We start from the raw sequence: 23,791 nt of genomic DNA, 5'->3' as shown, positions 1-23,791 counted from the left end.
TGAGTAGTATTCCATTGTCTGGAAAGACTGCAATTTATTTATCCAGGCACCTGTTCAGTGACATTTGAGTTCTTTCCAGTTTTTGCCCAACCTCGTGCTTTCATTTTACCAGAACTACTAGCCTGCTCGAGAGCTGTACTCACTTCTCCTCCCACTCAGTGCATGGGCATGCCTGTGTTCCCACAGCCTAGCTGCTGTGTGCGATCAAACGTTTGGATTTTTGTCAACCTCCTCTTGTACCCCTCTCCCCCACCATTCACTCTGCACCAGAGTGGCCAGCCAGCAGCTCTTTATATAGGGTGGAAATTGATCTCTCAACCTGTGATAATGAAATGCAAAAATTTCCTCCGGGTCATGAGGGAAGAACTTTACCCTCTTTGGGCCTCTGTTCCCTCATTTGTAAAATGAGGGGATTGGGCTAGAAAAGCTCTACCTTCCCTGCCAGCTCATCTATCATCAGTATCCGAGGAAATAAGAAGCGATTTTGCAAATGTAAGCATTCTCAACTACGGCCCAGCAGTGACACATCTCTCAGAGCACAGGGGCACCAGCACAGCTGGCTTCGTGACTTTGTTTTCAAGAGGGCTCAGGTTTGCATTTTTGGAGCAAGACTTCTTATCTCTCTAACCTCAGCTTGTACCCCTCTCCACCTTGGTCACTGTGCTCGGGCCATCTTTGCCTTCTTTCTTGAACATACCAACCTCAGGGCCTTTGCATGTACTGGTCTTGATTTCTAAAATGCTCTTTCTCTAGCAATAGCTGGCTCCTTTTTGTTATTTGGGTCTCAGCTCAAAGATCACCTCCTCAGAGCAGTCTTCCCCGACCAGCTACCCAAAATGCTCACCCCACCCCTACCCCAGCCATCCTGTACCTGCTTTCCCTTCATCCCTGCTCTCTTCTCTGAGAGGACCCGTGTCATTTGTTCCCACCTCCCAGTATCAGAATGCGAGTTGCTGCCTACAGGAAGGCAGCAGGAATTTGCCTGTCTTTTTCAGTGGTAGTCTCAGGACCCCAACAGTGCCTGGTGCCCACATGGAAGCAGAACTGATGACCCTCCCAACAGCACCATACAAAATCTCCACATTCTTGTCTTTGCTGCATTTAGTTTCTCATAGACTTACTACCATTCCCGTGTTTCAGTTTGGGCTGTAAACCTTGGTGGGAACCAGGGACTCTGAGCTTTTTAATTAATAGCCTCAGAGAAAGAAGACATCCTCTGAGGCAGAAGTTTCTTTACTTGAATGCTTCATCTTCAAGCAGCATGGTCACTAAGAATCTTCTGAGAAAGGTCGGAAGGCCCAGGGGTTCTTTTAAGATACCAGATTAAAAATGAGTCCAGATGCATGTTCAGAAACCCAGTTGTCAGATGTATATCTGAGCTGAGTATGTCAACCCTTGCATTCTCTTTCTGTAATCATAAAAAAGGTCTTACCATGTTATCTGTAAAAAATTATTGGGGTACCGGGTCTCTGAAGGCTCGGCACGCTCTCCCGTGGCCTCCAACCCTGGGTCTCCAGGGGGGCTAATTCACTGTCAAGTGAAGCTGTAATCCATCTCGGGGTTGCAGCCTGGCTGGCTAGGTTACCAATTTCTTTGTCATTTCTCCTCTTTGGCAAAAATATTTTAAAGTTCCTGATTCTACAATTATGATTACTGTTACTTTATTTTTGGCTGCACCTCATGGCTTGCAGGATCCTCGTTCCCTGACCAGGGATTGAACCCGGGCCCCCTGCAGTGGAAGCGCAGGGTCCTAACCACTGGACCACCAGGGAAGTCCGGATTACTGTTATTTTTTTTTTAACATCTTTTTTGGAGTATAATTGCTTTACAATGGTATGTTAGTTTCTGCTTTATAACAAAATGAATCAGTTATACATATACATATGTTCCCATATCTCTTCCCTCTTGCGTCTCCCTCCCTCCCACCCTCCTTATCCCACCCCTCTAGGTGGTCACAAACCAACGAGCTGATCTCCCTGTGCTATGCGGCTGCTTCCCACTAGCTATCTATTTTACGTTTGGTAGTGTATATATTACTGTTATTTTAATTGAGCGTTAGACCCTAAACAGATCAGCGGTTCCCTAAGGATGGAGGTGGGGGTAGGGGATGGAATACAAAGGGGCAGAGGAGACTTTGTAGGATGAGAAAACCATTCTGTATCTTGACCATGGTGGTGATTATAGGTTGTACACAAATGCCACAATTCAGCAAAACTGTGCACTTAAAATTGGTGAAGTTTATTATGTTTAAGTTACACCTTAATAAATAAAAAAGAAGGGAAAAAAACTTGTGCTAGAAAGATTGTATTTCTACACAACGTGGCACTTAATAAATGAAAAAAGGAATAATCATGACCACAGTTAAAATATGGTTTAATAATATTTTGAGGTGGGCCTAGTTTCTCCCAAGGTATGTGTAATAATTTCAAATAGCTGTAAATTAGATTTTGAGAAGAAAAGGCTGATCTTACTAAAATTTCTCCGTTCAGTTCTTCTCTCCTATTTTCAGCCAGGTCAGTATCCCAAATAATTCTGCATATATGACAATCTATTCCATTATCAATGACAGCCAAAGAAAAATGTACAATCTTTTTTAGAAATTCATTTTTTTTCTTTTAGAATCTGAAATCTTCTATTCATTCAAACATTTTCCAGGTTCATATTATGTTCCAGGGATCATCCAGGGTGCAAAAGATTTAATGTCAAAAAAAGCCCTGGAGTTCCTGCCCCCTGCGAGTTAGTAGTCCAGACTAGGGGTTTCTAAGTGGTCTGTGGAGGGCTTTAAAAATGATGAAGTTCTAAGTTACAGTAGGCCCAACATGGGACCTGGGAATCTGTATCGGAACCACTTTTTTTTTCCCCTCTATGGTGGGAGGTAGGGATTCCTTTTGTTTATTTTTTTCCAGATGGAAAACCAATCGTCCCAACTCTAATGATTGAATATGCCAATTCTTCCTTCATGAATTGTTAATGCTACTTCTGTTGTTTATATTTTTTATTTGGGGTCTAAATAACCCAGATTTTCATCCAAACTCCTTTTAGAAACAAAGCAGATGAAGCCTTGTAAGGGTTAAATGACTCACGTGGGGGTGGACTTTCAACATTTTACCATGTTTCTTTGCTCTGACTTTGAGGTGACCAACCCAGTATGTTCTACGATCAGGCCACAGTTCATATTTCTCCTTCGGTGCCTCATACCAGAGAATGCCCACCTGGCTCAGAGCCCAGGGAACACTAAAGTGCTTATCCACCTTTGCAGCAGGAGACCATTTATATTACATGCTGTTTCCTAGGGTCACAGCCAAGGCTACATCACACATTGGACTTTCATTTTCAACTATCCCTCCTCCTCCTCAATGATAAATATACCAGCCGGAGGGGGAGAGCCAGAATGAGAAGATAATGATTCAGCCACGTATACACTTGAAATCTGGACGCTCCTTACCGAGCCCCCACTAGAGGCACTTATTCTACTGTAATAAAAGTAGCAGAGAGACCCCCCACTGCTTGAGTAAAATCACTTATAACTTATTTATCACAAATGCTTAGAGTTTGAGAACAACATCTTGGTTGCACATTTTTCCCCTCTTCCCCACTCACCACCATTAATCATTCCTTGAAACTGAAAATTCCAACCCTGTAGAATAAATCTCAGCCTCCTGCCACCCCACCCCTACCCCCCAGTCGGGCTGGCACATCTGAGTGCTTGATAAATGTACTGTAATTTAAAGAAAATGGATGGGCGTTTTCTTCTTCAGCATCTCTTTCTTTTGTTTCCCTAGGAGCTTGGTATTTCATTGGTCTGGTGTTTTGGAAGACCTATTACCCAAGTTCCCAGAAACCCAAAGCTCCAGATTCTGGCGTGATTTTGAGATCTCACAGGCTGAAAGAAATCCAAGGTGACTCTCACATTAGCAGCGCATGGGCTGTCGGGCTGGAGAGCTTGCAGGCACCACACGTGGGCACATGAGTCACAGCTCTCATCTTCAGCTCTCCTGCCTTCCGACCTCTCTTTATTAGGATGCCTCGGTTAGTTTCTGCTGGTGTTTCAGCCTCACCAGTGGCTTCTCGGGCGGGAATTTCCAATTGTTTTAATCACCATTCATTATTCGCATATCACGGGATATTGTACAAATGCCCTGTTATTCCTTTTCCCCGCCATCCTATGTCTTTGTAAGGGAAGTAAATGCAGGGAAGGGGATTCACCAGGAAGTTATCTGTTCCCAGATGTGTCCAATACAGGTTAAAAGACTGACAAATGTAATTTACAGTTTCTTAGACGGGTCAGAACCTGCTGCCTCAAAGCTGGGTGTGGTTTCCTGGGACACTCTGCCCTCATCCACTCTCTCTGCCCAACGAAGATGAGCAGAATAGCTCCCAGCCAGGGACTGGACACAGCCTGGGCACCAGGAAATACATATGAAGACCCATGGGACGAATTCCCAGGATGTCGAGGACTCAGACTCAGGAACAAAGCAGTACGATTGTGAATCAGCATGGCCGATCAGTCACTGTCTGCGCGGGAGTCAGATTCCAAAGCAAGCCCATAAGGAGATAATCACTTTCAGGGAAATAGCCCTGTCCTCTCTCAGGAAGACGTCACACTGCAGACCCACATCGCTCTCTCAAAGAGTCGATGGGGCTGTGGCTGGTGTCTGCTCCCCCACGGAGCAGATCCCTGCTTCTCAGACTGAGCACCACATAAAGCACTGATTTGATTTTAGGGACCAGGTTTGCAAAATCCAATTTGTTAAATTGTGGATGCACATATCATGAGAGCTGGAGGAAGGGACACCAGCAGAAGGGCCGGCGATTCACCCTTCCACCCTGCATCCACCCCGTGGGGACACTCACACCATTTGCATGATTTCTCCCGCCTACTCCCTGCAGGAGGCAATTGCTGAATTCACAGAAGTTGAATGTACGTTTGCCTGTCTGTCTACTCCATCAGACCCCATCAGACCCCATCAGTTAGTCAGCAATTTGAGGGCACCAAGAAAGGTCAAGGTACTCTGAAGATGCTGAGGTCAGCCACTAACTGTCTGGGGGTGGTCAAGGAAGATTTCACGGAGGAAACTTAAGATGGGTCTAGAAGAATGAATAAGGAGTTTGCCTATAGAGAAACAGGTGTCGGAAGGATAGGTAGAGAGAACGGCAGCGGCAAAGTCACAGGTGTGAAGATGACAGCTTCCTTATAGCCACTCCAGGGAGTTTGGTTTGGCCAGAGGGCAAGGAAATGTGGGTAGAGGAGGCAGGAGACAGGGGAAGGGGCCAGGCCAGGAAGAGGCTTTGTTGCTGCCATGGAGTTTGGGCTTCACCCAGTGGGACCAGCATATCTTAGGAGCTTTGTGTAGTGGTGAAGAGCTTAGAGTCTAGCATCTGACTGCCTGGGATCAATTCCTGGCTTGGTACCACTTACCAGCTGTGTCCTGTTGGGCATATTCCTTAGCTTCTCTGTGCCTTACTTTCCTTACCTGCAAATGGGGGTAATAATGGAATTCTCGTAAGGACTAAGTGAGTTAGTACCTATGAAGTGCTTAGAACGCTGCCAGGTAGTCAATTGATGTTAGCTGTTATTGTTGATATTAGTAATGATAGAGAGCACATTACAACTACTGCTACTGGGGCAGTACTGCTGGGGCGCTGTTGAAGGGTGTTAAGTAGGGAAACAACTGTAGCAGCAACTAGGCTCTCAATCTAAAGCCCAGAGTCCTGGCTGGCTGGGCTGGACTCAGGGCGAGGCAGGTAAGGTGCCTAGGGGCAAACTTCATCACACTCAGGATTATGCAAGTGTGAGTGCTTCCTTAAATTTTCCACACCTCCCCTGCCCTGGCCTGGCCCTGCCCACCGACTATTAAGGTCCTTCTACATGTGCTTACTCATGTGACTCCAGCATGCCTTTGAGGCTCAGAGAAGTGACCTCAAGTTCCTGTTTGCTGAGCTCAGGAGGCAGCTGGGAGATTCTGGTTTGACCTCAGCACACTTGCCCTCCCCACCCCCCAGGGTACCACACTGAGCTGCCCTCCCGTAAGTTGCCAAAGCTGGTGGAATCAACCAGCAGAAGGGGAGGAAGTGCTGCCATTGTTATGAAGTACTTGGAGTTGTTGGCTGACACGGAGGGCCTGAGCATCAGCACCAACATAACCCATCTGAATGGGGCCTGCTGTGATGAGGGGGTGCCGGACTCTCACACTACCAAAGTCATAGTGTTATTAATCCAGTGGACCTGGGGCAGCAAGGCCTGCAGGCTGTGGAGGAATAAATGGTGTAGACACGCTAAATCTCTTTGATCAGGTCTGTTTACAGACCGGTAAACCGAGGGGAAAGTCTCACCAATGGCAGGAAGACCAGCCTTCTGCCTGCCTGGAAATAGTTAATTTCCCACATTCACATCAAAAAGAACCACAAGGCAAGTTGCTATTTCAGAAACCGATATGCCTTTCTTGGATGAGAAGCCTTTGGAGTCTGGATACCAGGCCAGTCTTAATAATAACACTGAGTACTTAGTATGTGCAGGGTCCGTGCTTGCACTTGATAAGAATTTATAAATGCCCACAGCCACCCCACAGAGCAGGTTCTAATGTTAATCCACATTTTAAAGATGACGAAACCGAGGCTCAGAGAGGTCAAGTAACTTGCCCAGGCATGTATGATTAGTAAGAGGCAGGGCCAGATTTGTGCCCGAGCAGTCTGACACTGGAGACCAGCCCATGAAAAATGACTCGTCAGCAGAGCCAGCCCTGCCCAGGGAAGTCCACACATGGCCAGGAGCCTTGTGATGAGACTGGCCTATTATCATCAACAGTCACTCGAGAAGGAATAAAACATTTCCTAGCTGCTGGCTCTCTAGGGAATCTCCAGGATATCAAAAGGGAAAGGTATTTGTTTAAAATGCACTTTGTTTAAATAGGTGCTTCGTTTAAAAATAATTTGAAAATGTGGTTTGAATTTAAACTGAAGATTTAAAGTTCCCCGGAATTCAAAATGTTTGGGGCCTGGTTCTTCTTTTGTGTGATTTTTTTGGCAGCATCTCTAGGCAAGGACCTGAGAAAGGGAACCTGGCGTGTCTGGCCGTCGATGGCTCTGTAGCTTTGTGAGCCTTGCCTGGGGACTGTGGGCATGGGAGGCAAGTGGCCAAGTTGGTGGCAGAAGGAAAGCAGCCATAATTCTGGAACAAAGCACTGGGTATAAAGGGCTAGTGCCAGGTCTTGGAAGGAAAGCATCCCCCAGAAGCCCCTGCCCGAGGGGCTCACTTCTCAAGGCCACTGTCAGTGAGATTCATGGGCGAAATCACACCTATGTTTAGGAGAGTTCCCCAAATCCCCATCTCCTGAATTTTCTTCCCCTTTACTTGGGCTGCAAGACTCCCAACCCAGACCTCTGGTTGGCTTGGCAGGAAATACCTCCTCCTGGAAAGAGACTCCCACCTGTCCTTCCAGGTATCTGAGCTGTAAAGCTGCTCGTTCATTGGTTTGGAGATCAGGCAGGACCTGATTGAGAAGGCACACCAATGCTCCCCCATAACCCTGTCCCCCTCCCCACTCCACCCACCTTACTCCCCTGGCTGGTTTGGGAAAAGCAGCCTCTTGCGGTAGCAGGGCAAATCTTTTTTCATTCTCTTTCTCGGAAGTAAAGGGAAGTGGGCTGATGGCTACCCACACAGCATCCCCACAGAGAAGCTGAGTGTGGGGGCTAGGACAAGCTGGGGGAATTCTTCAGGCTATTGCTGGAAGTATGGAGGAACAGGAGGTGACAGGACGGGGGATCATCCCATGCCCCGGCCCCAAATAGCATGTGCACCTCCCAAGTGAAGAACTAGCCTGCCATTCCAACACAAGAGCTTCATAGGCTCTTTAAAGGACAGGACCACGTTTTAAGCCCATACACTAAAAACACTGCAACAGTCAGTTAACACACCAGAAAGGATTGAACATCGACTACAGTTATAAATAAAGTGCCTGGGGGTGACCAAGTGCAACCTTGCATCAGGGTGAACTGGGACCCAGGCCTGCACTGGCGGGGCAGGGGTCAGGGCAGGGAAGAAGGCGCAGGAGGAGGTCCAGGGCACGCACAACAGAAGCGGAAGGCCCGAAGACAACTTGGTGCTGCGATTGCAATGAAGGCTGACTTGGGCCACGTGACTCAAGGTAACGGTGAGCTGCTCTCCAGGCCGGGTGCCAGCATACAGAGATGCACCAGGCTGCGCCCAGCTTCGGGGAGTCACATCCACGGACTTCAGAACTCAAAGGACATCATGTTCTCACCCCCTCAGTGAGAGACCCATGGTTCCCTTTAAAATAGTTTACTATTTCCATAGCTCTGAGAACAATCATAGAGGACAATGAAGTTCAAAGAGCAATTTTAAATAAAAGGAACCATGGGCATTCTTAGTCAATCTGACTTGTTGGAATAGTTTATCAAAACAGGGACCGTTGTGTCCATCCATTCACTCCCTACTCTTAATTCCCAAACTCCCTAGGAAAGAAATTTATATGCAATGATGCAAGTTAATTTTCTAAAGTAACTGAATGATTCTCCAAAGTGGACACTAGCGATCAACTGTCTGCAGGGCTTGTGCTTTGAATTACTTTTTAAAGTGGTGATGGGTTTGCAGGGAGCCATCCAAACCTTCTGTTGTATCTTTCCCTTTTATGATCAAAGACATGCCATATTGGAGACGTATGTTAGAGATGCATAACGAGGTCATGAGCCCTGTCTGGGCCACAATCTGGAGCAAATGAACACATCTATGTATAAACCCCTCTGGGACTGTGGCCATTTTAAGGCTTCTTGCCGCGATAAGACCCGGACTTTAACATTTCACTCCACGTGGAATGGAATTGTACTGGGTGGAGGGATGATTCCAAAGAGGCTCACAGAAGTAGAGAAATCTGCATAATAAGAGATTTTGCACGTGGGAATTGCAGAATTAAACAACAAATATAACTGAGTTTATGACCACTGCAAATAAGTCAGGATGATATGCTAAATTGCCACAGGGCCAGTGTAAATCACATTAACATTTTATGAAATGTTAAAAAGATTCATTTTGCCAGACCTTGAAGTGTGAGTCATGACGAACTTGAAAGTCACTGAGGATCACAAGGACAGATGGGTAAGAATCAAAGGAGCAGAGTTAAAAAACCCATCTGTATGTGTGCTCAGGGACACGAACAGAATGAGGGCCCTTCTCCTTCTCCATCTGCCAGAAGTTCAGAAGTTACTGAAATTCCCATTTCTTTAGTGTTCCCTGAGTCCTTTGCCAATGGTCTCACCTTGCCATCAGAGATTAGCTGTTCAAGTTCCTCTGATAAAAAGCTAGCAGGGAGATGGTTAAATAAGAATCTACACTCATCAGGCCTAACTGCTTCTTCTTCTTTTTTTTTTAAATAGATTTATTTAATTAATTTATTTATTTTTGGCTGCGTTGGGTCTTCCGTTGCTGTGCGTGGGCTTTCTCTAGTTGCACGAGCAGGGGCTGCTCTTTGTTGTGGTGCGGAGGGCTTCTCATTGCGGTGGCTTCTTTTGTTGCGGAGCACAAGCTCTAGGCGCACGGGCTTCAGTAGTTGTGGCACACGGGCTTCAGTAGTTGTGGCACACAGGCTTAGTTGCTCCGCGGCATGTGGGATCCTCCCGGACCAGGGCTCGAACCCATGTCCCCTGCATTGGCAGGCGGATTCTTAACCACTGCGCCACCAGGGAAGCCCTAGGTCTAACTGCTTCTTAACTGCAGAGACCCAACCTCCTGATCACTTAGGGGGACAGGACTGGGGAGTGTGGGCCAGCCCTATCCCAGGGGCCAGGGCTGCAGCCAACTGGGAATACATCCTTCTGTTTAAACCTCTTGTTTTAGGGAGTAGGGGTTAGTACCTTTTGTTGTTGTTATCTCCAGCAATCTTTTAATATTTTTATTTAAATTTTTTTCTTCCAGTTTTATTGAGATATAATTGACATACAACATTGTAAGTTTAAGGTGTACAATGTAATGATTTGACTTACATGCGTCATGAAATGATCACCATAATAAGTCTAGTTACCATTGTTTCCAGCAACCTTAAAGACCGGGGTGGGAGTGGGGGTGATCCATCCACATAGCCTGACTTGGAGAGTAAGTCTTTGAATGAAGCTCTCTCAAACGACCATGGGCCAGTCAGTACAGTGATTTCTCCAGCAAACCACATAACCCCATGGTAAAACAGGTCAGCAAAGGAAGCCTGCACACTCTAGGAGATATTTGGGGCCAGAAAGACACATGCTTTCTTCATCCAGAGGGGTCAGGACAGCCCCCAGGAGGTGTCATGTCAATGAGGAGGGCCATTATGGAAGGTACTATGTCAACAAGGACAGTTGTTATGGAAGGTGTATGTCCACGAGGATTGCTGTTACAGAAGGTATTAACATGGGAGGCGTTAAATCAGTAAGAATGGACATTATAGGTGTTCAGCCATCACGGACGAAATTATATCAACAAGGATGATCATTATGGAGGGTGTTACATCAACTAAGAGGCCGCTATTGGCACCTGGACAGTGCCAGTGGTGGCACTAGCTAATGATCTTAAGATAATTATGTCATAAATTCAGGGAGGTGAAAAACTGAGTTGAGGGACCAAGAATGCTGAGCTAGGGGTTTTGAGGAGGCACATTGTGTCTGCAGGTGGAAGAAAAAGTAGATGGTTATTCCTGAAAGGGAGAGAGGCTGTTGTTCAGAGCACTTTCCCTTTCATAACCTGTATTCCTTCCTCACAGCAGGAGTTGGTCCTGCTGCTAAGTGCTATTGCCAAGGAAGGAAGAGGAGGATGGGAACAAAACTCAGTTAGAAAATCCCAGAGTAATGAGGCATTTAATCATCATTCAAACTACATTCTGCTTTGCGCCTATAGCTGGTCTCCAGTCATGAATCATAAATTGAAGGATTACTCTTAATTACATTTTTCCAGATAGAGGATCACTTTGCAAGCTGTCTTTTCAGAGATGGTGGGAGAACACTTTTATTTTATTTATTTGTTTTTTTTACTGGGGTATAGTTGTTTCACAGTGTTGTGTTAGATTCTACTGTACAGCAAAGTGGAGTTCCCCGTGCTATACAGCAGGTTATTATTAGTTATTTATTTTATACATATTAGTGTATATATGTCAATCCCAATCCCCCAATTCATCCCAGCCCTTGGTGTCCGTACATTTGTTCTCTACATCTGTGTCTCTATTTCTGCATTGCAAACCAGTTCATTTCTATCATTTTTCTAGATTCTACATACATGCGTTAATATACAATATTTGCTTTTCTCTTTCTGGATTACTTCACTCTGTATGACAGTCTCTAGGTCCATCCACATCTCTACAAATGACCCAACACTTTTAAAATATCAAAACAACACCATGGGATTACTGGTGATAAATGACAGAGCCGTACTTCTGTTCCAGGGCCTATTTTAGGGTTTTGCTATGATGTTCCACAGACCTCAGACACCAGAACACCTGTCCTCCTCCTTCTCTTTTCCTGCCTGTGGAAGGTATTCTCCATCCTCAACCTTTATTGCAGTTCTCATACATACATCTTTTGCTGTACTTACCACACTGCATATTGTCTCAAACTCAAATGCTTTCAGGGTCTAGGCAGGTGATATAAATGAGAAAAGCCAACATAGTGAGGAGGGTCTTTATTGAATCAGAGGGTACATGCTCTACTAAATATATTGTAATTCAGATTTTTTTCAAAACACATCAAACAGAACTGGGCCAAGGCCCTCGGGCCACCCATTTGTAGCTCCTGGTTTACATGTTTGAATCCCTTCTGGGTGGTGAGCCCCCAGAGAGCAAGGGACTAGGGTTTTCTACCTCTCAATGTCCAGCATCCAGCACAAGGGGCCTCCAACATCTGGGGAATGAATGGAATCTGTTACCAAATAACCCAAGACTAGGCTAGATCTTTTCAAGACAGTCTAGGCAAAAATCAGATTCTCTAGGTCTGCTCAGTGCTAGGCCCTAACAGTGGATAGGGGGGTGGGAAATGCAGCAAATTGTTTTTCAAGAAAAGTTGCTCCAGGTGGAGAAGGCAGTTTTGGTCATTAGTTCCTTGATTCCCAGTGACTTAATACTTCTACTCCATCCCTTCTATACACCAAATTCTTGCAGGAAGCATCTGTAGACTTTTTTGAAGACAGAATCATTGCTATACCCATAGCTGGCTTTAAATTTTGTTTTTTAGTTTAAAACTATTTTTAAGACAAAACTGTGGTGATAGAAGGCAATTCAATGGTTTCCACGGGCCAAACGGCAGGGCCTCTGCCTGCAAAGGGGTCTGGAGGAACTTTGCAGGGTGACTGAAACGTTGTACCACCTGACAGCACTCATCAAACAGTGCAGTTGAGTGGTGAATTTTATGGTATGTACATTATATTTCAATAAAGTTGAAAAATATATTTTACTTTTAGATAAAAAATACATGAAGCACAAAGTAAAATATGCAAGCATATCTCTATAAGGCACCCCTATGTTATTTCATTTCACTTTGCCAAAGGGTGGCATAGCATCCTCACTGTTCTGAATCTTGTGTTTTCCCCTCAAGAATATATCTGGGGGGGTTATGCCATGTCTGTACACCGAGAGCCACCCCATTCTTTTAAATGGCTGTGTAGCATTCCACTGTTTGGATGTACCATCATTAATTTAACCAGTCTTCTAATCATGGACATTTGGCTTGTTTCCAGTCTCCAGTTACTAGGGGAAGGAGAAGAAGATGCTTATCTGGAGTTTCAAGGTGCCAGTGGGACATACCTTCCTTAGTGTCCCACGGTTCCTGGCTGGAACTGGAATTGTATTCCCACAGAAGCAGAGACCAGGGAGGCTGGAAGATGTTATTTCAAGGGTTTGGCTGCATTGTGTTGGGATGGGCTTCTGCAAAATGACCCAAGCACTGTCTACAATTTGAAAAAAACGTCTTCTTTGTTGTGATAAGTTGAGAACTTGTTCCTGACAGCCCAGGGCTGAAGTGCCTGATAAGACTGTCAGCAACTTCAGGGCAGTTGGGCAATCCTCCACCTCTCAGCAGGGATGAAAGCAGGGGCCCTGCCAGACTCCACAGAATATCCAGCTCTGGTTTCACGGCCTGGCACACTCCAGCCCAGTCTCGGTTTATGACACCTGCTCACAAGGACAGCTGTAATCTTTGGAAGCCCACTAGGAAGTTCTTTTCACTTCTCATGTGTAATTGGGCCTGATGTTTAAGTTACATAAAACCGGTCTGGTCAGTTCCTTGGCTAAAAGGAAATGTGTGTGTTTGTGCGTGTGCGTGCATGCATGCACGCACGCACTGGCGTGCGCTGGTGCTTACCCACAAACAATTTTTAAAAACATGTTCTAGTGTCATTGAGAACAATTTCTTGCAGTTTTTAATCCAGCAGCTTCTATTCTAGGAGCTTCCCGTTCCTCATAAGGGCCCAAAGCTGACCGCACTGGGATAGGGGCTGAAGCATAGTATGTAGTAGCAGAGGCTGAAACAACCAAAATGTCTCCCAAAAGCAACCTGGTTACACAGACAACGGCCTGGGCAGTTTGGTCCATGTTGTCTGCTGCTGAAAATTTCAATGTTCTTCTTGGGCTCAACTCAAATGATCAAAGTAATAACAATTATTAAGTGAGGAATCTGTTCGAGGCTGGACACTGTGCTGAGTGATTTACAGACGTTATTTTCATTGGGTCTATGCCTCGAAGATACTCCAGGGCCCCACTCCAGTGAGACTTGTCAGCAGGGCGGTTGGTGGTAAAGACAGCCCATCACCACAGGCTAAGTCCTCCCGAGACAGTGTCCCCGGCTGCCTGGGGCCTCCAGCATAGCGTAGACTTCTAGCAGGAGGAGCAGCATTTGATAACTTCACCCTCTGTGCTGCTGGCTCTTGGACTCTCCTCCGTGGCCGGTGTGCCACTGTGCACCAGAGTTAGGCGTCTGTCTGCCCTTCACACTCGGGGGCTTCATCTCACCATCTCTGCATCCTCCATGATGTCCTGGGACCTCTCACCAAATGTTCGTGAGTTGTTCTCAGGTTAAAAAATGTTTCAGCCAAACATCCTTGTTTGAAATAGACTGATGTCCCAGGACCTCTCACCAAATGTTTGTGAGTTGTTCTCAGGTTAAAAAATGTTTCAGCCAAACATCCTTGTTTGAAATAGCTTGATGTCCCCACCACCAGCCCAATGATGGAAGATAAAGCATCTGCTTGAAGGAATCTGGCACGTGCCTGGACATACACCATCCTAGCCCAGCTCTCAGATGGACCACAAATTGCCAAGTGTTGAGAAGTCTCCTCATGGCTCCAAGCATTGTGTGACATTACTTGGAGATGGCCAAGTGGGCAGACCCCAAAACAAAAACAACAGCCTGACTTGAACTCTGTGTAATTTTTGGATGCAGAAAGTTGATGAACTCAATTCTGGAGACTGTCTTTTATTGTCCCAGCCAAAGACAGCACGTAGGCACCCATAAGTTTTTACAGAAGTGGCACATTTCCCCCAGAATGCTTTGGTGTCTGCCATTGAGGGTAGGGAATATTTGCACTTCACTTAAAACAAAGAAAGTTATACCATTGGTGCTCATGGAACAGTTATAATTTGTTTTTTCAAAATATTTCCGAATTTATTATTTAAAGATGTTCACAGTCTAGGGTGAGGTGGTTAATGGCCTCATAGTGTATTGTTGAGCTGCATTTCCATCTGGCAGAATGGACGGCCCGTCCAAGAGTACAGCCTCTCCCTGGCAAAGTCAGACTAACAAGGCTCTCAGGGGTGCCCTTCAGTACTCAGGAGAGAACTGAAAAGTGCAGATTATTTTTTAAGTACAGTAACTGAAGAAAGAACTTCACATTTTATAAAAGTTTGTGAGGTATATGTCTGTAAAACAAATTCTGATTTTCTACTGTATTCTATCACAAATCAGTATTACTGTTTAGAGAAATCCAAACCACACGAACCAAGCTGGGATCTTGTGACGCAGTGTGGTTCACATGGGAGAATGTGCAGGACAATACAAAGTCCTTGTCATGATCATCACGGCTACCAGCAAACCATCCTTCACGCAGGAGGGCTCTGCTGGCTACACTGTAGGCCAGATACTTCTGGTGTAACTTCTTCCTTCCAGTCTTTTTTCCTATGACTAGAGTCACACTGTACATACACACACTACTTTACACCTTGCTTCTTTCACTGTATCGCCATCATTTTCTAGTTTTTCCCTTGCAAGTATCCAGGAGTGGGGTTGCATTCCCGAAAACCCACCCACACCCCCATCCACTTCCTCCTGGAAGTGGACCAGCAGAGACTTATGAGCATGTTCTACAGAATGAAGATCCTGGGTCCTGGGGTGAGGAAGAGAACCCAGACCACCAAGGAGATGTCTTCCACACCCTGAAGGGACACAGAAAGCTGTGGCTCCGTCTATCAATCCACACTTTCTTTTTTCTGCTTTCTAGTTTTCCCAGTCCACACACGCAGTCACTGGGACTGTGCTTCCCTCCTCCTCCTCTTCTGTCTGATTTGCATCAGATTTGGAGCCAGAAGACCTGGGCTTTAGACCTTCTTGCCCTTGCCACCTTCTCACAGTGACTTGAAGAAGTCATCTAACGTCTATAAGCTCATACCCTCTCCTAGAAGGAACTGGCCTTGAGCTGGATTATCCGTTTGTTTATTCCACCGATATTTATTAAATGCCTGCTATGTGCCAAGCACCATTCCAGCCACTTTCCTAATGGGGATTGGATATGACCCTGCCTGAGCTCTTCCAATAGCTCGGGGGTCTCCAGAAGATCCACAAATCAGCTCTCATGTAAATCAGCTCATAAGACATTAGGGCTGGTGGTTCCTCTGCACGGTCCAAGCCCCTACATGAAAGTCTGGGAAACTGAGGCCTAAGGAGACAGGGCAACTTTTCCCAAGTCATAGGCTAACTGTTGACAAGACTTGAAGTTAGAACCAGGTGTCCTGACCCTTAAGTCTGGCACTCATACCACTCTGCCTGCGACGATGACTTCTTCCTGGGTTCCCATCTATACTACATTTCAGTCTCCCTTTCAGGTGGATAGAGCCATGCCACTGAGTTTTAGTCAACAGAGTGACAGCAGAATTGATATTAAACAAATTCCATTCCTGGACCATAAAACCCTCCATGTAAGACCCCTCCTGCTCTTTTATCTTCTATCAGTTTGATATGGATGAACACAGAAGCCACACTTCTTGAAGATGGTGGAGTCAGAAAGTGGAAGGAGCCTGGGTCCCCATATCACTGCTTGGAGGAGATCCCCTGTTTAGGACCTTCTGTGAGTAAGAAATAAACATCTATTGCATTTGAGCCATTAGACACATCTGGGTCTGTGTTACAGCAGCTCAAAGGGTGTTACACCTTAACTATTAGACTTATCAAGGTAAAAAGTCATAAAGAATTAATCAGTCCTCAATGCAAACATGAGGAGCTATCAGAGTGCAAGCCCGTCTTCAGCCTTCTCAATACACAGTGCTCATGGCATTCTGATCACGGAACTGAAAGTAAATATTTGAAAGGAAATTCAAAATATTTCCCTTGCCTAAAGTTCATGATTAGTTTCAACTGGAAAGAATAAAGAAAGGAGTAAATTGCAGCCTGGGGTGGTTAAGAGCCTGTACTCTGAAACGAGACTGCCCAGATTTATAGATGGCACTACCACCTATTAGCTGGGCTCTTGGGCAAGCTGCTTCCCCTATTACTCACTTTCTTCTATTTGACATTTTCTGTACAAACGCTTTGACCCAGTAACTCCTCATCCAGGAATTTAACTTACAGATAAACTTGTCCATATACTCAAAAAAGTCAGCTGTAAAGATGGTCAGTGAGGCTCTGTTCATAGCAACAGACGATTGGAAACAATCCATTAACAAGTGGCTGGTTAAATATAACACGATGCTCCCACGACAAGGAATATTATGCAGCTGTCAAAAAGCATGGCAGCTCCGTATGTTCTGGTATGGAGTTAGAACCAAGATGGATTGCTACATGAAAAAAATCAAGACGCATATGGGACACATCCTATACTATATACTATATTTGTGCTCCTTTTTGTGTAAAGAAGGGAGGTATGTATATTTGTAAACTTGTACATGCTCAGGAACAATGCACAAGAAACCACAGCTGCCTCTGGGAGGAGGCCTGGGGTCAGAGGTAGAAGGGGACATACTCCCCTCTCCCCGCCACAGATCATTTTGTACTATTTGAAATTTTGTTACCACGTACAGGTAATTCTTTTTCTAAGTACAGTTTTTATATTGTTTACATATTAAAAACATATACACATTACCATATGATCCAGCTATCCCACTTCTGGGTATTTACCCAAAGATACAAACACACTAATTCTAAAAGATACATGTACCCAGATATTCATAGCAGCATTATTTATAATAGTTAACATATGGAAACAACCTAAATGCCCACTGATGGAAGAATGGATAAAGAAGATGTGATATATATGTATAGATAGATAGATAGATACACACACACAGACACAAACAATGAAATATTACTCAGCCATAAAAAAGATGAAATCTTGCCACTTGCGATAACATGGATGAACCTTGAGGGTATTATGCTATCAGATGGAGAAAGTCAAATACTGTATGATTTCACATATATGTGGAACATAAAAAACAAACAAACAAAAAACAAAATAAATGAACAAACCAAACAAAAAAAAACATGTAGATTCAAAGAACAGAGTAGTGGTTACCAGAGGGGAAGGGACGGGGTCGGGGGTTGGGGGGCGCAAATGTGTAAAATGGGATCAACTGCACGGTGACAGACGGAAAATAACTTTTTGGTGATGAGCATGCCGTAGGGTATACATAAGCTGAAATACAATGCTGTACACGTGAAACTTATACAATGTTAAACACCAATGTGACCTCAAAAAAAAAATTTTAAAAACAAAAAACACACATTCCTAGAACAAATATGAACACAGCCCTCAGTAAGTGTAGGCTGATTTTTCAGAAAATGAAAGAAAATGTCTGGAGTGCAGACACTGTCTCTAAGATGACCAGCAAATGCTGTCTTTAGGAGTCCCACTGTGCACAGGGGGCATGGCACACTGGTGACAGAAGCTGAGTTCCGAAGTCAGGCTACCTGGGCTACCATCTCAGCATCACTACATACTTGCTGGGTAGCCCTGGGCAAGTTACTTTACCTTTCTGTGCCCCTCTATTAAGGGCTTATAGGAGTACTTGCTTGAGGCTGGAGAGCTAAATGACTAGCAGGTCTACTCAAGAACGCCTCCTGGATTTACATTTTCACAAGAGGAAACAGCTGAGTTTTTATTACTCAAACATTGTGTCATCTATCACAGTTATTTTTGGCCAATGTCTATTTAGGAAATATGTATATTTACATCTCCAAACACAATACAACATTTGAAAAAAAATGTATGTTGCAAACAAAATAGGCAGAATGCAAGGATCTGGTGGAGACGCCATGACTGCCAACAAAAGGGGTGCAGAAGTTATTACACACAAAGCAACTGTCTGTGAAGAGCCACATACAGTAAATGGTCTGGCAATCCAGAAGGGATGTCATGCATTTTGCATTTAATAGAATTGGTTGTTAATTATATATGGGTATCTTCTGGTGTTTCATTATGCTTTTGGAAACTGTTGGGGGTTTGGGTTTTGTGCAGTAGGTTTTTATAGTTTGTCCCACATGAAATAATGAGATGTAGGTCATCAGTTAGTGTTTTCATGCAGTATGTCTGGTTTTTAGGGATGAATTACTGATGTTAAGTGGGAGATGCTTACACGTAAAATACTCAGAAGAGTGGCTGGCACAGAGCAGAAGCTCAATATGTGTTAGGTATTACAAGTAGTAGTTAGTAATTAATAAAAAAACAAAAACAAAGAAACAAAAATCTTGTGTACTGAATACAAACCCAAGGCTACAAAGAGGTGAGGAAGGGGACTTGGCTCTCCTTGCTGGTTTCTCTAAAATGTTGCCAGCTGCCCAGAAGGTGATGGGCTAATTACAAGGTTGTAGGAAGTGGTTTGAAATAATTTGATTGTGGAATAATTTTTATAATTTAGAATGATAATTAAGGGGTGTGAACTTTTCTTAATCACCCAGGTGGAGAGCCTTAGCTATGGCTCCCCCATATCACGCCCCCATTGTCCCACCCATCTTGACCTCAATCATGGATCCTTCTGACCAGCAAACTCCTCTTCTCCTCCATTCAAACCAAAGTCAGCATCACTGAGCAAAATCGAAGGTGAGGCTTGTGTTATAAGCCAAGGGACTCAGTTCTGGGTTTTTGTTTTTAGCAAAAAAAAAATGCTGCTGGACTATTAGTACCACCTAGCTGGGGCACTCCTAAGATTCTTGAATACCCACCAACACCGTTCAGTCCCTGCTTGCTGAGCTAGAGGGAGGAATGCTTCTCCCATAGTTGCTAGTGAAACAACAATGATGACAGCCCAGGGAGTGTGGGAAAAGGGCATTCACACTCTGTTGGCAGGAAGGTACACCAGAACAACAGGACAAGCTACCCACAGGGCAACATGGACATGTGTATCCAAAACCTTAACCTCTTCTCCACTCTTCATCCCAGCAATTCTATTTCCAGAATTTTAGTTGGAGCAAATAGTCAAGAATGTGCAGAATAGAGCCACAGGAACACATTCTCAGATATATCAAAATGGGATAATCCAGTTGACACTATTTTATAACCTTAGCAATGCAAAGATAATATCACTTCATGTCATTATAGAATCTGTGCTATATAATTTTTAACGTCTTTTCACTGAACAGACCCCTATTGTTGGACATGTTCTATTTTTTTAAAGCTTTTTAAAAATATATATATTTATTTTATTTATCTTGGCTGCGTTGGGTCTTCGCTGTTGCACGTGGGCTTCCTCTAGTTGCAGTGAGTGGGGACTACTCTTCATTGTGGTGCGTGGACTTCTCATTGCAGTGGTTTCTCTTGTTGTGGAGCAGGGGCTCTAGGCGCACGGGCTTCAGTAGTTGCAGCACGCAGCCTCAGTAGTTGTGGTTCACGGGCTCTAGAGCACAAGCTCGGTAGTTGTGGCACACAGGCTTAGTTGCTCCACAGCAATGTGGGATTTTCCCGGACCAGGGATCGAACCCATGTCCCCTGCATTGGCAGGTGGATTCTCAACCACTGCGCCACAAGGGAAACTCTGGACATGTTCTATTTTTAGTAGGAAAAATTGAAAGCAATCTAAATGTCCACCAATAGGGGACTAGTTAAAGCTATACAAAGGGATGGTCCCATTTTTGGTTTTACACACACACACACACACACACACACTCAAATTGTGCACCAAAATGACCAAGGTGGTTTGCTCACAGATATTTTGTTATATTTGTTGCCAATTTTTCTACAATAATTATAAATATATTACTTAAAACATTTAAATAATTTCAACTTCCTTTTGCCACATTGATAGCCTGGGAGAACCCCTAGAAGAATGTGGGGGGGCAGGGTACAGTCATTGCAGACAAAACGGTAACATATGAAGTGACCCCTGAGGCTGATGGGTCAGCACTCGGGCACATGTCTACAGCCAGCAGAGAAACAGTCTGTGTAGGTGTGGGGGTTAGAGTGGGGGGAGGACTCTTCAGTTCTGCCAGTTACACATTTGAATCTGAAGAATGATGAACACACACACTCACCCAGGGTGAGTGAACACGTCATTTGAGGCCTACTCATATTTTTGGCAAGAATGGGGTCACTGACCCAGACTCTGGTACCTGAGTGGTTCTTGGAAAGCCACTAAGTTGAGGTTTTTTTTTTTCTTTCTTTTTCTTTTTTTTTTAAATGCTATCCTACTTGAATCTCTTAGACTAAACTTTTTTTAAAAATAAATAAATTTATTTATTTTTGACTGTGTTGGGTCTTCGTTGCTGCGCACAGGCTTTCTCTAGTTGTGGTGAGCGGCAGCTGCTCTTCGTTGCAGTGGGTGGGCTTCTCATTGCAGTGGCTTCTCTTGTTGCAGAGCACGGGCCCTAGGCTCGTGGGCTTCAGTAGTTGTGGCACGTGGGCTCAGTAGTTGTGGAGCACGGGCTTAGTTGCTCCGTGGCATCTTCCAGAACCAGGGCTCAAATCTGTGTCGCCTGCATTGGCAGGCAGATTCTTAACCACTGCACCACCAGGGAAGTCCCTAAGTTGAGTCCCTAAGTCCCTAAGTTGAGGTTTTAACAAGGCTATTTTAACTCAACCAGTCTTTCATTCTTAGAAGTGGGAGAGCTGGTGGGAATACCAAACTCAAACAAACACACCCCACCAAGATGCAAACTTTCCTTTACTCTTCATCTCTGCAGTGACACCAACATCATTTTCACTCTGCAGAGTCTTAAGAGAGCTCAGGGATTTATAAAATAAATCCACTGTGCTAGGCTCTCTGGTTCTCTCCATCTTTTCAGGACAGACTCTACTAACTTCTCGAAGGCCTCCACCAGTTAGATCAACCCCAAGACTTTGGGCAAAGCAAATGTACTCTGTGACTGCTCCAACCACAAAGGGATAACCTTTAGTTCAGCCCAGAGATGTGGCCTCACAGGTCCACTTCCTAAGACCACAGGAAAGATTTAAGAAGGTAAAATGGGAAAGTTCCTGGGCTTCCCTGTATCTATACAATAACCAAGAGACACTGCTCCAACAGTCAAGAACTTCCTGGAAAGAACAGACTCCACTGGACTCACTGGAGACCAAAATGGCAGCCTCTCCAGGCCACAGGGAAGAATCAGACATGTAACACAAGCCAGTTCAGGATAAGCTGTCATAGTTGTCAGTAATGCACTGATGCCTTGATTTACACCATACTCTTACTGGAGGAGTTCTCAACTGTTATCACAGACAACCGGAAACATCTCAGACAATTCCCAGAGTTTCAAGACAGCTCTCAAGTGTGATGGGCACACTATTTTTCCTCACACATACATTTACACCTACTTTCATTCGCTAAATTACTCTTTATTCTTTTTTTTTTTTTTTTTTGCAGTACGCGGGCCTCTCACTGTTGAGGCCTCTCCCGTTGCAGAGCGCAGGCTCAGTGGCCATGGCTCACGGGCCCAGCCGCTCCGCGGCATGTGGGATCTTCCCGGACCGGGGCACGAACCCATGTCCCCTGCATCGGCAGGCGGACTCTCAACCACTGCGTCACCAGGGAAGCCTCTACTCTTTATTAAACTGACTTTTTCTTCAGGGGAATCTTGAAAACTCAGTCCAAATTACAATAAACACAGTAAATATTTTCAACGTCCCATCTTCTGTGCAGCAATATGTCACCTCACTGCTGTTGGAGAAAAGAACCAGGAAGCTTTCCAGTCTCGGATTTGTCATGATGGCAATTGCCGGAACGCCCAAGTTCAACTCATCTGCTTAGATCGATTCTTTTAACTTAATTTCCTCTAATATACCTGCCTGCCAAACACAAACGTCCCCTTAGATGCAGCAAAGGGTAATCAAAAACCCAAATCGCTTCCTGGATAGCTCTTTTAAAAACACAAAAGTTGTACTAGTCTCAGCAAAGGCCTCAAATCAAGTTCTTACATGAAGAGACCAGTACGGTTTTAATGCTTCCAGGGCCCACAGGGCTCCTCGTAGGCCCAGGTAGCTGGGATGTGGCGGTCCCTGCCCCCCACCGGAACTCGGAATTCCCACACAACTGTGGACCGCCCCCTCTGCCGACCCCCTTCCGCTGTCCAAGTCCACTACCCACAGGTGCGAGGCGCGGGGTCGTGCAGAGCCTCCGCGGCACAGAAGTGCTTTCATTTTCGGATTAATGTTCCTAAACTTCGGGAGAGCGAGAAAGGAGCGGACGGACAGGGGAAAAGGTGAGAAAAAAGGTGGGATGTTGTGGCGCCAAACCACCGTTTTCTCGCCCCGTCTCTCTGACCCAGGCGCTGAGGTAGAGGGTGCGCCAGAGAGTGAAGTTCCCTCCTCACGCCCAACCCGGCGCCATCGATAATCCAGGTAGAGCCCCCGAGCGCGCGGCGCGCCACCTCAGCGAGGTTCCCCGGGCCCGGCGTCCGCGCGCCCTTCTCTCCTTCTCTGACGGCGCCCGGCTCGTGGCCCCGACCACCGCGGTGCTCCCCGCTCGGGGACACCTCCACTTGCCGTGGTCTGAGTCCTGGGCGAGGTCGCGCGGAATGCGGGAGGGTACGGCCACCACTCCCGACGCGGCACGCCCCGGAGCCGGGCTTCCGGGGGGCCCCAGCCGTCTGTGCCCCCCGCCCCCCACCGTGGCGGGCGGTGTAGACCCTCAAAGCCCAGTGCCCCCTCAGCGCTCCGCGCACTGGCAGCGCCGCACTCACCCCATCCGCGGGCCAGGCGCGCAGCGCCCAGCAGCAGGACCCCCAGCAGTCCGACCGTGACCCTGCAGTTCAGGCCGGCCATGGCTCCGTGGCGCCTCGGTCTCGGCGGGGAAAGCGAATGTAGCCCGTGATTCGGAGCGGCGGGCGCGGGCCCGACCCTGGCACGGGCTTCTGTTAGTTCCGTCCCGTCTTGCTCACCTGAGCGCGGGCCGGAGTGGCCCTGGCTCCGCCTAGCGCCGCGGGAGCCCTAGCTGGCTGGGTCAGTCCCCTCCTCCCTTTCCTCCTCCCCTTCCTGCCTCTACACCCGCCTCTCTCGTCCAGAGCAGTGGGACCTGTAGCCACCTTCCGAGGGCTAGCTGGCGCCTCTCTCAAGACTTTGTCTACAGGCGCGAAGGTCGCCCTTGGGGAACCCAGTGAGGCCTCCTTTTACTTTCCGGGCGACAAAGGAGGC

The 23,791-nt window shown here is 45.9% G+C and overlaps 1 protein-coding gene across 2 annotated transcripts in view; it reads right to left on the bottom strand.

Annotated features, from left to right (window-relative positions):
* Window positions 1–23,468, bottom strand: part of CDCP1 (CUB domain containing protein 1) — a 54,303-nt gene extending 30,835 nt beyond the window's left edge. For both annotated transcript variants that reach the window (XM_082847599.1, XM_082847600.1), the window contains exon 1: window positions 23,341–23,468. In XM_082847599.1, coding sequence (XP_082703725.1) covers window positions 23,341–23,422 — 82 coding nt within the window. In that variant the 5' untranslated portion in view covers window positions 23,423–23,468. The remainder of the gene's footprint in view (window positions 1–23,340) is intronic.
* Window positions 23,469–23,791: the final 323 nt, after the last annotated feature.

This window comes from Leucopleurus acutus, assembly GCF_964270905.1.
Source record: "Leucopleurus acutus genome assembly, chromosome: 10".
Lineage (NCBI taxonomy): Eukaryota > Metazoa > Chordata > Mammalia > Artiodactyla > Delphinidae > Leucopleurus > Leucopleurus acutus.
Note: the sequence above shows the minus strand (reverse complement) of the source record. Positions and strands in the feature narration are given on the sequence as shown.